At 44.3% G+C, this 15,554-nt stretch overlaps 1 protein-coding gene across 2 annotated transcripts in view; it reads left to right on the top strand.

The window, feature by feature from the left end:
• The window catches only part of SMG6 (SMG6 nonsense mediated mRNA decay factor), a 230,381-nt gene that overhangs the window by 50,030 nt on the left and 164,797 nt on the right, over positions 1–15,554 (top strand). For both annotated transcript variants that reach the window (XM_081218995.1, XM_081218996.1), the window contains exon 10: positions 7,071–7,216. In XM_081218995.1, the coding sequence (XP_081075121.1) occupies positions 7,071–7,216 (146 nt within the window). The remainder of the gene's footprint in view (positions 1–7,070; positions 7,217–15,554) is intronic.

Genomic DNA, 15,554 nt, shown 5'->3' with positions numbered 1-15,554 from the left:
GGCTCCCCCTTCCCTACCTTTACTAAAGCCCCCTTTTAACCACAATCTTTTCCCAGCCCCCACCCCTAATCCCTCTGGGTTTCTCTTTCCTCTGCCTTCCGGCTCAGCCCCTAGTGAGCTCCGCAAGGAAGTCATGCTTAGTCCCTGGGTGCAGCTGCCAGGGGTCCTCCTTGGGGGAAAATACTATCCACTAATTTTCCCTTGAAAATTAGTGGACAGTAATTTCTTTCCTCCAACATTTTCTCTTCCTTCGAACCATACCCCTTCCTCCTGTGCTCAGTTTCCTGCACCATATTGCTGACCTCAGTAAATGCTAAGACTTCTCTATGGTTTCACCATTCACCACGGATTTCCATATAAATCTCAGGGAAGGTGGTGTGGGTGAGACCCTGTTACTTTATCCGTTAAGTCTCTGGGAAGAGATCAGGTTTTGAGTATCCCTTTGGTGGATCCGAGTTTCTCCTCACTGTGTAAAGCTGGTGGCCCTGTGCTGAGTGCCTTGTTACTCCAGGAGAGGAACGGGTGGCGGTGCCCTCAGGTCGTCTCTGCATTTTAATGTTTTCTGAGTTGGAGGTTTTATTGTGAACTACCCTTTGAGGTGATTTGCTTTGGATTATAGTTCCCCCAGTTGTTGTCAGTGTTTGCCTTTCACTTTCTTTTTTGTAAGATTTTAATTAATTAATTTTTTTTGGCTGTGTTGGGTCTTTGTTGCTGGGTGCGGGCTTTCTCTAGTTGTGGTCAGCAGGAGCTACTCTTTATTGCGGTGCGTGGGCTCCTCATTGCAGTGGCTTCTCTTGTTGCAGAGCATGGGCTCTAGGCATGCGGGTTGCAGTAGTTGTGGCACGTGGGCTCAGTAGTCGTGGCTCGCAGGCTGTAGAGTGCAGGCTCAGTAGTTGTGGCGCATGGGCTTAGTTGCTTCGCGGCATGTGGGATCTTCCCGGACCAGGGCTCGAACCCACGTACCCTGTATTGGCAGGCAGATTCTTAACCACTGTGCCACCAGGGAAGCCCCTCCCTTTCACTTTCTGTCATAACCTTGTAAGTGTATCTGTAATGCTCTAGAAGGTTTCCTTAGTGGGAGAAGCTGAAAAGCTTTGTCCTGCTAGAAGAAACACTGTTTGTGGATGGTGAACCAGACACTGTACCTCTTACATATTCACTTGTCATCAGCCTGGGCAAGAGTGACAGGGATGGATGGCTATAGTCTTGATTTTGAAATGACTTGGGAAACTTGGAGTAGTGCCAATAGATGCATCTCTACTAGCAGAAATAAGTGTGAAGTGATTTACTCAGCAAAGTAAACTAGGTGCATCAGTAGCAACCCCTCACCCCACCCCCATGTCAGCTCTACTCTGGCAGGAGTTTTTGCTTAAGACTGCTGTATCCCTAGTGCCTGGCATGTAGTAGGTGCTCAGTAAATATTTGTTGTAGGAATAAGTGAATTATTACAAGAAATGGGTAGATTGTGAAAGACTGGAGAGAAGGATCTAGTATTCTACGGGTCATAGTAGGCCAGTCAGTAGTGAGTAATGTAAAGTTGCAGTTTCAGGGTGGGTGCAGTTTCAGGATTATTATCTTATAATAAGGAGATATTATTTCATAAAATAGCACATCATATCAGAAATACCACTGTACTGCACTTAAAGTAGGTGCTATGGTTCCTTATCTCTTTATTTTAAAATTCTCATTTAAAACATCTTTTTTTCCCCTTACTACCTTTCTAGTCAGTATTTTCTCCTTTTATCCTTTTCCTGTGTTTGTTCTTTAACTTTTTATGTACCCCATATTTGCTCTAAGTCATGATTTCTCAACCTCTGTACTGTTAATATTTTGAACCTTATAATTCTTTGTCATAGGGGCTGTCCTGTGTAGGATGTTTAACAGCATCCCAGGCTTCTACCCACTATATGCCAGTAGCATTCCTTCTCTTCACCCCCAGTTATGACAATTAAAAATGTCTCTAGACATTGCCAAATGTTCCCCGCAGTGCAAAATTGCTCCTGGTTGAGAACCACTGCCCTAGGTATTTCTTAGCTCTGTTAGAGACTCTTGGGACTAAAAAAGTTATAAATCTTGGTCCAGAGTATACGAGTGTTTAGGAGACATATATATATATATACACACACACATACATATATATATATACACACACATATATATATATACACACACACACACACATATATATATATATTTTTTAAATCAGGTTAAGCATTAGTTAGAACCTTATTTTTTCCCCTTTTTAAAACTCTCATATTTAGATATTTTGAAGGAAGTTTGAGAAAGGATCACAATAATGATTAAAAAGCTAGAAATTGATTTCTGAGAGGACAAATTAATCTTTAAAAAAATAAGGTAAAAAATGTTTTATTTAGAGACAGCTGTTGGGGGTACCCTAACTGTGTTTAAATATTAGGGTCATAACCAATTAGTTTTGACTTCTTTTGGATGACAGCAAGAGAAAAATAGGCTTATGTTGCAGCTGGAGAGGTTTGGGTTAGATGTAAGAAGATTTCACAGAGGGGAGATGTTCAGGAATTTTCTTCTCTGGAAGCCTTTGCAAGCGAATAGATTATCTCATTTGTCAGAGGTGGTTTGCTGTGGTCCAGATTATTTTTCAAGATCTCTTCCATTCCTGCATATAACATATTCTGTTGGCAAAAAGATAAGGCCCGTCTAGTTGCACCTTCATGAACAGTGAGTCGTAGTAGTGTTCACATGAGGAAAATGTATGTAAATTCTAGGCATCCCAGTCCCTGGGTGAGTATTCCTCTTGTGCTCTCCTAGAGGTAAAAAGAGAATTGAGCCCCGTATTTATTCTGGAAGGCAGAAACAGCAATAATTTTTCTATTGGAAAAAAAAAAGTATAGAAGTCTGTAAGACTAGAAAAGCAATGAGCCCGAGCCACACACAACAACATGGACTGCTGCCTAATTACCAAGAAGATGTGAAATGTGGGAGGCGTTGAAAACGAATTAAGAGTGAGGAGATTGTAATGGGGAGCAGCTGAAGACACATCCACTGTCCCGCCTGCCTGCTGAGAAAAGCCCCCCGTGGCTCTCCCAGTCTTCGTCTTGTCCGTGCCCCGTGTTCTCTGTTGCATTTGCGTATGCTTGAGGGCCTAATGTGTGCAACGCTAGTCTCCTTCCTCTCAGCAACCAGCGAAAAAGAGGTGCGGAGTGTTAGATGGAATCAAGTGCCAAAAAGAGTTTGTTTTTCTCCGCTGACTAGTTCTAAGACCTCGAGAGGGAACAAGTCAGAGCCTCTGTGGGCTCTGGTTTCCTTATCAGTAGTTTAAATAGATGATCTCCAAGGTCTGTTCCAGTCCTTATGTTCTGTAGCACTATGATTTTTTTCCCCTCATTGTTACCCTGTCATACGGCTTAGTTGTTTTGTTTTGTTTTTTTGCTACTGGTTCGCTCCTATCTTGTTCAGTTTTTAAAAATTAAGATATTAAGAAAAGTTAGGGAGCTTGATTCTTTTCTGCAGAGAATGTTGTCTGGCCCAGCTGTGTTCCCCAGCATATGAGAGGTTGGGTCCTGCCCCGTTAGTCACTGTCTGAGTCACTCACGGGTCTAGGTCCCAGTATTGTCTGAAAGACTGGTTTCTTGAAACTGCCATTCAAATGAGACAAGGTATCTCTGGAGATCACTTCAGAAAGCAGTCACTTTAGCCAGCGAAACTCGTATCCCGAAAGTGACCATACCTTCTGCAGCTTTAAAGGATAGGGCGGGAATCCTCTCAGGCTCAGGAAGGGGAATAGGTCAGGGGTGCCGTGTGGCTCCTGACAGACACTGGCTTTCCCCAGGAGAGGCAGATCAGACCTGTGCTCAGACTCCTCTGAGAGAGGTCGGGAAGCCGGCAGCCTGTAGACTTTTGATTTGTGACAAACAGAATAATTTTGCTTCCCATTATAGCCTAGGTTGAAGTTACCACTTTAGTTTTTACTTGCTTGCCGAGTCATGCTATTTGCACAGCTTCAAGATCTCTTGGAATTCAAAGGCTCATGTTTATTTTGGACTCTGAATTGTTAAAAATATAATGTTTGTGTCTTGATTTTTTTAAAATTATAAATGTATTATATACAAAAGCCAGAAGTATTCATTGTAGGGGAAATCTTTTTACTATATACAGTGCTTATTGTAAAATATTTAGAAAACCCAGCAAAAAGAAGAAACAAAAATTTATCCTTATTCTCACTATCCAGAGATAACTATCTACCACTAACACTTGGTGTATATTTTATCTTCTTTTCTATACATCACGCACACACATTTTCTTATTTATTTTTTACAAATATGTATAAAAAGGGATCGCGTTAAACTACTTTAAAGCTGTCCTCATTTAATATATGTTGAACTTTCTCCCACGTGATTAAAAAATCTAATACCGCTTTTAAAAAATAGAATTCAGTTGTATGGATGTGCCATTTTAATCGTCGGCTGTTGTTGGGCGTTTTAGGATGCTTCCAATTTTTGGCTGATATAAATTGCCATTTTTTTATGCTTTCTCTCCTCTTCCTCTGCTGCTACTACTGCTGCTGCTTCTTGCCTAAAACTTTTACAATTATTACCTAAGTAATATATAAAATCTCCTTATAAAAGTATAACATTCTTTTCTAAAATTTCTTTCAACACTCCCCCAACCCCTGTGCCTTCCAAAGAGATAATGCCGGACATCAGGTTATGTATTCTTCCAGACCTTTTTACTATATTTACATACTTACATATGTAGCCATAAAAACCATAATTTTATTTTGTGGGGTTTTTTCTAAACAAATTGTATACTGTCATTATCTCAGTTTTAGTATAATTTTCATTCTGCAATATGGGGTGGAGCGAAGAGAAAGAAATAAAACTACTTACAGGTAACTTGAGGCCAAAAACAGACATCATTTTGGTTACGAAATTGGGCACCAGAAACGCTGTTATTGAGCTCTGAGGAAGAATCTTTTATCTGTGTGTCCTTCAGTTGTTGCCTAACAAAGCTGATTTTGCCTGAGAATGCCATCTTTCCTCATATCTCAGAATTGAAGTTACTCTAACTTATGCATTTGATTTTTTTTTTCTTTTGTTTTAATCATGTTGAACTAGTTGAAAGACGAACGGGGGATTTTTTTTTTAAAACTTTCCAAAAAAAGAAGATGTGGACATTTGGCCTGGTGCTCGTTTGAGACTTCATTCTGACCTAGGGAGTGTTAATGGATCTGTTTCAATTCCCATCCAGGGAAGAGGCTTCCTCAGACACAGCCTCGAAGCAAGACTGTCCCACGTGACACTTCTGTCATGTCGTTCTGTGCTGGCTCTCTACCGCCTTTCAACACGGAGACACATGGCTCTGAAACTTGCCCAGTGTGGCTGCTTTTCAAGCAGAGTGAACTCTGCTATTCTCGTAACGAGAAGTGCTAGCCCCCCTCCCCACCTCCACTAGAAAGAGCGCTGCACAGTGTCAAGATTTAAAATGAAACCTCTGTTATAGCCCATGGGGAAAAATGGATCCAATCCAGCCTCAAACATATCACTCTCTGCCATTCCAAACTGACCAAGAGTTTTAATGGTTCTGAAATTTTTTTTTGGGGGGGGGGAAGAGTGTGTTTCAGTTGTTTTGTTGTTGTTGTTGGGTGGTGGCAGTGGCACTTGAAATGGCATGTGGAGGGAAGAAAGCAAATGCCTGGCATGTTTTGTGCCAATGAAAATGAGGACAGCTCAGCAGAGAAGGGCACTGGAGTATAAACTGTAATTGACCCATAACTGTGGCATGACTTCTGGGTACTAGGAGGTCAGTCATAGGAGTAGCCTCCAAGGGCAAGGAATGAAGATTGCCAGGAGGCCAGAAAGCTCTGGAGTTTTCTGACCTGAGGAAGGTACTACTCAGAGGGGAAAGAGCCAGGGTTCAGGTGAAAGTAGAAGCACCTTTCCCTACGACTTGAAACTGTTTTGTATCTTTTGAGGAGAATTCCCTTCCCTGTGGCTTTCCAGAAGCTATTTATTAATCCAGGCTGGAGATCTCCCTCACCCCACCCCACAGTGTATCACAAGCAGTTTGTTTGTTTTTGGGGGTGCGGGGGTGTTGAGGATGGATAAAAGATACTCTGCTGACCACGAATTGTTCGGCATGGCCCTAAGGCCCGTGTGCCTGGTTTCTCTCTCTAGCACCAAGTTCAAATTTGCTTTTTATTTCTGAGGACTTCAGCTGTGGTTTGTTCCTGTTGCCAGAGGAGCTCCAGGCATGCACCACTGTTTGTGGCCACTTCTGGCAGGCAGTGGTTTGAATGACCTCTCTTTAGGAGCCCTGGGTCACTGGCTAGATTTCTACCTCCCTACATTACAGGCTCTTCCTGTATTGGGAGTGGCAGTTGGCCAGGGCATTATATTTCCACTGGCCTGAAAACATACAGACCCTGATGAGCAGAGGCTTGTGAGAGGGAGGAGGACAGCAACACAGGAAAGACCGAAACAGATCATCAGGGCCCTAGGTTGAGGGATTCTTCCAGGGGAGATTTGGGATCCTTAGGTGGAGCGATTAGTGTGAGAGTCCCTAAGTAGACGGCAGCAGAACTGCGTCTGGCTTTCTGAAGTAAAGCTTTGAGTGAAGAATCTTTAGATTCATGTACCTCTTCATAGAATATGGTTTTCATACCAGAGAGTTTGGGGAATATGCTGGTCTTAGAGCTTAAAGGAAATTTGTTCACTATTTAGAAAAACTGATTGTTTCAGAGAGAAACTTTGATTTCAGCTTGAATCCAGTTATTGCCAGAGGTTAGGAAATAGCATACCAAAGGATGAAAACTCATGGCGATTTATCCAAAAATTGAGTTATTTCCATCTCTAAGCTCTGAACTTCTTTCTCTTAAATTTGTTCACAACCTTAGGGTACTAGGAAGGTTTGTGAAAGTAGCAAAGAAATGTCCTAGGCGTTAGCCGTCTGCTTTTCCGGGGTGGGGGATGCGGAGAGAGAGAGAATGAGTGTGTGAGTGTGTGAGTGTGTGTGTGTGTGTGTGTGTGTGTGTGTGTGTGTACACCGAGTGCTCTTGGGGATGTGCCTCACTGATGGGCTGGCTGTATTTGTAGGATGGAGACATTCCCTGCAGTGGCTGAGAAGGTCCTCAAGGAGTTCCAGGTGTTGCTGCAGCATAGTCCCTCTCCTATTGGAAGTACCCGCATGCTGCAGCTTATGACCATCAACATGTTTGCTGTACACAACTCCCAATTGAAAGGTAAGGAATGTCCAGTTTCTTTATCTAGACAGATAAAGATTAATCTAGCTTCTTTCCTATGCTACCATACCACTACACAGTCCCCCCAAAACACACAAATACACACACACACACACACACCCTTTTCTTCCGTTGCCTTTCAGATCTTTAATTGACTCTCTGAAATCTGTATGACTCTCTAGTGCTTGGGTGGGATGGTTGGAGGGAATCATGGGTATAGAGCTTAATTTGCAAACCCAGAGATGCTGTTGCACATCTGGCCATGCTAAAGGCAGCAGCAAGGCCTCTTGGAGGCTGCAGACCCAGAGCCTCTCCCAGGGGGGGAGGCATTGCTGAAATGTTTCATTGCAGAGACCATACGCTTGGCAGGGATTGGGAATAGCTGTTTCTGGACTCATGTACCCTGTTTGTTCAATATGGAAAAGTCTAGTTCCCTATGGGATATCCCTTGTGGGAGTCTGCCAGGGAGTAAGAACAGAGAATCGATGAGCTTTGGTGACTCAAATCTGGAAGCACAAAAATCACCAGGCCCAGAATTTGGCAAATGCACTAGTGTGCATTCCGAAATGCTTTTCTGAACACTGGGGGTTTTTTAACATGAGGTGGGGGCTGGGGTAGGAGAAATGGGGGTGGTGCTGATTGGCAGGATTTTTAAATGTTCTGATGACCAGGTCACAGTTGAAGGATGTTACCGGATCCCTCCCCTCCCCTTCCCTTTCCTCCACCCCACTGAGGTAAGGATGATGGGGTTTGACTTGATGGAAATCTGTAGCATGGAGGTGACATTATTTTGTGTGTTTGTTTGCAAAGGAGATTTGGTCCATGCTGCCAAAGAACCGTTTCAGAGCACTGGCAGAGAGTGTCTGGTCTCAGGGCTGGAAGCTTATCATCTGAAATGCCAAGAAGCGGGAACTACCCTATGGAGAGTCCATTGTAAAACAGACCTGGTGTTTCTGGACAGAGGGTCACTAGTTCTTTCATCGCACCTTTTCTTAGTGATTTCTCTCACTCCGAAGTTGGTTTCCCTTCCCATTTGTATTTAGGTTATGCTTCAGCCTGCTGCAGGGGGGTGTTCTCCCCTGATGGGTGGGTATGCTGCACTTTCCCTTGAAACTTGGCTCCTCCTGGGACTCTGCAAGGTCCTCTGCTAGTTTGCCTGGGTTTTCAATCACATCTGAATCCTCAAGGGTTTTCTGCTTTCGCGCTGCCTGCTGCAGCATTTAGAATTCCCGGAAGAAGGTGAGATGCGGAGGCTTAGATGCCATTTTGAACTTGGCTAAATATTCCCAAGAACAGTTCTGAGGAAGCATGCAGTCCTGAGGGGCAGTGGAGGTTTCCAGGAAGGAGGAAATAAAGTTTGTAAAGTGTGGTGAGGCCATCAGTCCAGAGGGGAGGGAGATTGATCCCTTCATCGTTACTCTGCTGGTTGGGCTACCAACTGGGAAGCTCACTGGACTCAGGGAATGGGGCCTCCTGAGGTGCCTTCCTCTTCACTTTCCTGCCTCCCTCTAACAACAGCAAGCTGCCTGTCCCAGGGCTGCAGCCTCTGCCAAGGCACTGTTCCTGCATCGAGTGACCTGGAGGTGGGGATGTAAAGACCCCGCAGCTCTTGCCTGTGGAGCATCTGTTGTCAGCAACTTGTGCTCCATGGAAAGGAATACGTTGGCCCTTTCATAGGCCACCAGTGAGTCCTTTTCTTGGAGCTGTTGTAAAGTAAAAGTTAAGAAAATATGGGTGAAAGGAAGGTGAGATGGTGAGAACAGAGAAAGAAGGAAGTAAGTGGTTCCCCTTTTGAGGCCAGGGTACTTTTTCTAGGACTCCTTTCCATGGTTGGTCATAATGAGGACCTGATAGCCAGGGAGGACATGTCGCAGCCTGTGCGTGAGACCCTACCACGGGTTCTGGCTTTGTCCTGGCGCTCACCTCCCGGGGGCAGGCAGCTGGGGCCGAGAGGAGTATGAGCTGAGGTGGTCAGAAGCTCCCAGGGTGTTTCAGGGAAAACAGCCTGGGCCACAGGATATAACACTCAGCCAGGACAGAGCGCTCTGTGGACGTGCTGCCAAGTCCCCGGTGTGCAGCTGAGGCGGCCGTCCAGACCCCACTGTGTGGGCTGCCATTGGGAGAGGGGTGAGCAGAGCGCTCAGCAGAGCTGGCTGGTGGGAAGATGCGCTTTTCCATTTCCCAGCACATGAGTCATCTTCTCTGGGCCCCTGTGCTGTGCTTGCACGGACAGTGGCAAGAAGGGGGTGTTGTGGCTGAGCAGCAGCATCTGTGCCGGGGGTGGAGAGGGAAGGGGGTTGGGGAGAGGGTAAAGATTTAAATCCTTCACTAATCAGCAGCAGTTTGAATCACATTTTTATGAGTAAGGAAGTGATAAATCAGCCCTGAGTGTTCAGCCCCCAAGTCCCGTCAGCCGGTGCCCTTCTGAAGGCTTCTCTCCAGGCCAGTCTGCTTGCTGTCAGAGTCGCCACCCAGCCGCGGGACCCTGGCTGTCTGAAACCAGGAAGCAAGGGCCTGCTGCTGCCTGGCCCTCCCAGGTGCTTGGGGTCTGTGGTGATTTGGCAGTCACTGCAAGTTACAGAACATCTGGGCCATCATTTTTCTTTCCGTTCCTTCTTGGACGTGTCCTTCTGGGTGGGTGTTTGCATATGTCAGTTCCTGGACTCTGTGGAGAAGGAACGTTCCAGCCTGAAACAGCGGTGATCTGTGGCCCCCCAAAGCAGTCAGAATCCTCTCAATCTGTGCCTGACCCTTCCCTGTAGATGTGGTACTTAAGGAGGGCAGCAGGGACGTCCTTACTAAAAAGTACGTCCTTTGCTGATGCCTCTGATTCTTTTTTGTGTGTGTTTGATGCTACCCTTGTATAAGCCCTCTTTTCAAAATACCAATAGTCCAGGGTGGAAATGATACTGTTACTAACACTTTAGTGTGATTACTTTTCAAATGTGCTTTCCTTGGGGTCGAGAGACATAGAACTGTTTTAAAGCTTTGGACACCTCACAAGCCAAACGGAGGGGAAAAACTTAGATGGTGGTGAATGACAGGCATCTTTCCCCTTTCCTAGGTTATAGTTTTTCCTGGAGCTCAGGGAGGCAGAGGTTGTGAGATTTGTCCCCCTTCCAATAAGGGAAAATGAGTTTTGCCACATCATTTAACCAACTAAACTTTCAGGTCTCAGCAGTGATCTTAAAACTCACAAATTCAGGGCTACTGGTGCGGATACCTTTATCTCCTCCCCTCATATGGGCCCTGTGCAAAAAGCCTACTTCAGTGGGACTACAGAGTCTAGAATCCTAATACCTACACTGAAGTGGTTGGGGACAGATAAATTTGAGGGGTGTTTGGGGCCATTAGCATGGTGCCTGGTATTTCTTAGGCACTCAGTAAGTATTCATTGAATGCATGGATGAGGAAGGCCAGGTTCTGGGCAGGCCAGCCCTCATTGAACAGTGTGTTTCCTTCCTGGCCTTTGTCCAAAATTACCCTTTGGCGAGTGATGGGTGGTGGTGAGATAGGTGGTTCCCAGAGTGATGTCACAGTTGGTGATCTCTCTGCAGCATTCCTGAAGGGAGAAACGGGGCCTTCTCCATGTGCCTCAGCATTTAACACTTCAGTAGCCATCTGATTGGCTGATGTGGTGCTGGAGGGGGAATGGTTGATCTAAACCACAAGCACTCTAAGAATTTTAATTTTTTTAAAAATTCTGTAATTTAAGGAAATAAAACTCTAGTTTCTTGAAGAGGAATAATTGAAGCAACATTTGTGGTAGGGCATCACTGAAACCCCATTGCACCCCCCATCTGTGCCCAATTTGCTCCAATCTGGCCCCCTTTTTTTCCCCCTCTTTTTCTCTCCTCCTCTTGCGCTCTCTCTCTCTCTGTCTTTTTAAAAAATATGTTTTATAATTCCTGGAATCAAAACCATCTCAGGCACACACTGTTTTATTTTACTGTATTATTGGATTATACTTCCTATAAATCACTGGATGTTATTTATTGGCCACCACTGGAATAACTTCCCTTTTCTGTGCCCTGGCCCCCTCTTTTTCCCCCTCTTCTTCCCCCTCTTTTTCCTCCTCTGTTTCCTCCCCTACCAGTTCATAGAGTAGGCCTCCACTACAGCCTTGCAGAAAAGCCCTGGTGGCAGCAAGAGGGCACCCAAGAGACACTGCTTGTGTGCGCCGTTGGTGCTCCCTGTTCTTAGGGAACATTTAGGGCCTGGGATTGAGGCAGGGCTAGGCTGGCATTCCTTTCTTTATCATTTACACTTGCTTTTAGGGTTTGTTAGTAACCCTGAATTGCAGGAGGTGGTAGGAGGGAGTGCCACATGCATGCCTCCAGAGGGATAGAGAATCGCAGCTGTTAATACGGGACCGATAGAGCTTAACCCCAGTGTGTGGGCTGCTTGAGATGGGAACCACACACCTTCACGCTGTGGTTGTGTATGCAGGTTGACTCCGGTTGAGAAGTTCAATTCACAACCAAAATGTCTTTGTCTGTGGCACATTACCACCTTAGAGACCTTTAGTAAAGCAATTTGCTCCTCTGTGGCAATTCACTTCTGTCTGAGTCTCTTACCCAAGCAGAATATATGAAGTGCCTGATCCTCTGCTTGTCAGAACAGTTGTACAGGAAATCCACCTTTCGTAAAGGGTTAGGCTTGAGTTTAGCTGTGTAAACTGCCCCTCTCCTTCCTCCTTGTCTGTCTCTGGCGGTAGAAGCCCTTGGGCTCTTTCTCCTCAAGGATCTGTGTGGATAGATTTCTGCAGGTAATCAGCACTGCCTGACCTTCGTTTTCAGGACTGCTCAGTTTAGAGCAAATAAACGAAGAAACAGCCAGCGTGGCCAACAAATTATGTGAGAAATAGGTTCAGAGGTCAGAAGAGGCTAGGCTTTAGGAGGCAGGCCAGGGGAGGATGCATCCCTCAGCCATGCCCTCTCGGGGAGATAGAACTATCAACAGGCTGCTTAGCATGGACTTCTTCCCTCCGCATTCCCTGGAAAAGAAGAAAAAATGAAGGAAGTGAGTTTGTCAAGGCATCTTCCTATCTTCCCTATTCTGAATTCCAGGGTCCTTGTTGTTTTCAGAATGAATCCATTACTTTAGGCTGAGGGAGGAGAAGCAGTTGTGAAAAGCTAAAGAAATGAGAAAATTCACTCATATCAATGAAATTAAGCCTCTTACCATGTCGGCTGACGAAATAATTTCTGGTTTTGCCCCAAGGTGACTGTGTGGTTTGGTGTCCATGGCTGCTTTGCCTTGCAGTGCGGAAGTGCAGTATCCGATTGTGGCCTGGTCATTAACGTGGGCTAGAAACCTCATCTCTGTTGCCATTTTATAGCTTCTCAATTTGATTTTTTTTCCCTCCTGGACGGACTTATTCTGAAAGGGAGACATTATTAGGGGTTAGGGTTGATGCTGGCAGCAGGACTTACAGCTCCCTTTTCTGAACTCTCTTTAAGCTTTTCCTGAGGAGTAAAATTCTAGATTTTATGGAGGGCGCGGGCCAGATGTGTGCTACTTGTTGAATACACAGGGGAAATGAGTATGTTCTGGGGATGGGGGTTAGGGGGAGTAAGTTGTACTTTGGACCCTAACCAACTAAATGTTGATCTGGGGAAGAATTGTAGCTTTCAGAGGTAGTGGCCAGTAATGACAACAACAGAACAACACTGTGATAATACGTGATGACATTTTATAGTTGCTACATATGTATTCTCATTTGATTTCTCCCATCAGCCCTCTGAGACAGGTGGGACAGATATTTTGTGTCCTATTCCGTAGGTGGTGAGAAATATATCAGAAAAGTTGAGTAGCTTAAGCAAGGTTTGCACAGCTAGTAAATTACACCTAGGTCTCAAGGGTCAAGCCTTCTGAATGAGAAGGCCCACAAAAATTTCTTTGGACCTGATTGAGACAGCTAAACAAAGCAAGGAATCCCACCCTGCTTCCCCTCTCCCCCCGCAATCTGAGCAGCTGCTGTTCTTTGATGAAGAAAGTGATCCTTGAGTCTGATCTGAGAAGAGGAACAGAAGTAGAAGTGAGGGAGTTGAGGGAGTCAGAATTCTCCCAAGTTGCTTGAGGCTCAAGTGGAGCCACAGGTAATAAGCTGGCAGAAGGACATGGTGTGAGCAAGTCAGGGTTGTCTGGGGTCCATGTTTACCACTGTCATAGGTGAGGGCACTCTCCCCTCACAATGGAAAGCATTTTTCATGACCAGTTCGTAAAAGAAGTGTTGAGTCTTTCTCTTGCTTGGGATATGTAGTATCTCTTTAAAATAAAAAAGTACTTTTTAGGAACATTGTTTCTTATTTTCACCATCTTTTCTAGTATCCGCCTTGCTTTTTGAAAAGAGGTTTTTCACATGCCATTCTTTTTTTTTTTTTTGCGGTACGCGGGCCTCTCACTGTTGTGGTCCCTCCCGTTGCGGAGCACAGGCTCCAGACGCGCAGGCTCAGCAGCCATGGCTCACGGGCCCAGCCATTCCGCGGCATGTGGGATCATCCCAGACCGGGGCACGAACCCGTGTCCCCTGCATCGGCAGGCGGACTCTCAACCACTGCGCCACCAGGGAAGCCCTCACATGCCATTCTTAAATGAGACTGTGATTCTTTTTTTGGCCTGAAGGGAAGGTGGGTATGTCATTCATACTGAAAAGGGTATGAAAGTATAAAATATTTGAAAGAACAATAAAGTGAATGCACATACAGCCAGCACCCAGGTTAAGAAATAAAATATTGTCAGTACCTCAGAACTGTTCCCTGTGTTTTTCATCCTCATGGTAGTTCCCTCTCGCCCTTGCAGGAGCCATCATCCTGACTTGTGGAATTAATTCCTTAGCTTTTCTTTATAGTGTTATCATCTAAGTATTGTATATGCCTCTAAACAGAACATAGTTTGCTTTTGTTTGCATGTAAATGAAGTCATGCTAATAACATTATTTATATTCTTTTCTCTCTGGCTTATTTTGTTCCAGGTAGTGTTTGTGAATCTGTCCATGTCGATATGTGTAGTTTGTAGTTCATTCATTTTGCATTGCTACAGCACTACATTTTATTCATTTATTGCAGTTTATCCATTCTTCTGTTTGTGGACATTTGAGTTGTCTTCTCTTTGAGGCTATTATGAGCATTGAGTCCATTGACAGTTATGTAATGCCGTCCTATTTTTAAAAATCAGTTCTATTGAGGTCAAGTTTGCATACACTAAAATGTACCCATTTTGAGTGTGCATTTCAGTGAGTTTGGCCAATTTATATACCCAGGTAACTAGTCATCATCACAGTCAAGATACAGAACGTTTCTATCATCCCAAAAAGTTCTCTTTATGCCCATTGCAGTTGATCTTTATCCCTGTCCCTGGCCCCAGGAAACCACTGATCCACTTTCTGTCACCATACATTGGATGTGTCTTTTCTAGAGTTTCATATAAATGGAATCATACATTGTGTACTCTTCTGTGTCTGGCTTCTTTTGCTCAGTGTAATGTTTCTGAGATTTATTCATGTTGTTATATGTATCAGTATTTCATTACTTTGTATTACTGAATGGTATTCTGTCTTATGGCTATACTACAGTTTTGTTTATCTAGTTACCTGTTGATGAACATTTGGGTTGTTTCTAGTTTTGGGCTACTATGAATAAAACTGCCATGAACATTTGTATGAATGTCTTTTTGTGAACATAGATTTTCATCCCTCTTGGGTAAATACCTAGGAGTGGATTTCCTGGGTCATAAACGTATGTTTAACTTCATAAGAAACTGCTAAACTGTTTTCCTAAGTGGTTGAACCATTTTACGTTCCCTCCAGCAGTGTGTGAGAGAGTCCCAGTTTCTTTGCTTCCTTGCCAACATTAGGTATTGTCTGTCTTTCTTACTTTACCTATGTTAGTGGATGTGCAGAGCTATTTCATTTTGGTTTTAATTTGTGTTTCCCTAATGACCAAGGATGATGACTTTCCATGTGCTTACTTACCATTTGTATATCTTCCTTGTGCCTATTTAAATATTTTTGCCCTTTTTTAAAATTTTTTTTTTCTAGTTTTATTTTATTTTATTTCAGACCACGCCATGTGGCTTGTGGGATCTTAGTTCCCTGAGCAGGGATCAAACCCCGGCCCCCTGCAGTGAGAGCACAGAGTCTTAACCACTGGACTGCCAGGGAATTCCCTTGCCCATTTTTAAAACCAAGTTGTTTTTATTATTGAAAAAGTTTTAAGAGTTCTTTATATAATCTGAATATAAGCCCCTTATCAGATATATATTTTGCAAATATTTTCTCCCAGTGTTTTTCCATTCTTCTACCTATTCTGTTTCTTTTTTTCTCCTTTCTTAACTT

This window comes from Mesoplodon bidens, assembly GCF_964165515.1.
Source record: "Mesoplodon bidens genome assembly, chromosome: 19".
Lineage (NCBI taxonomy): Eukaryota > Metazoa > Chordata > Mammalia > Artiodactyla > Ziphiidae > Mesoplodon > Mesoplodon bidens.
Note: the sequence above shows the minus strand (reverse complement) of the source record. Positions and strands in the feature narration are given on the sequence as shown.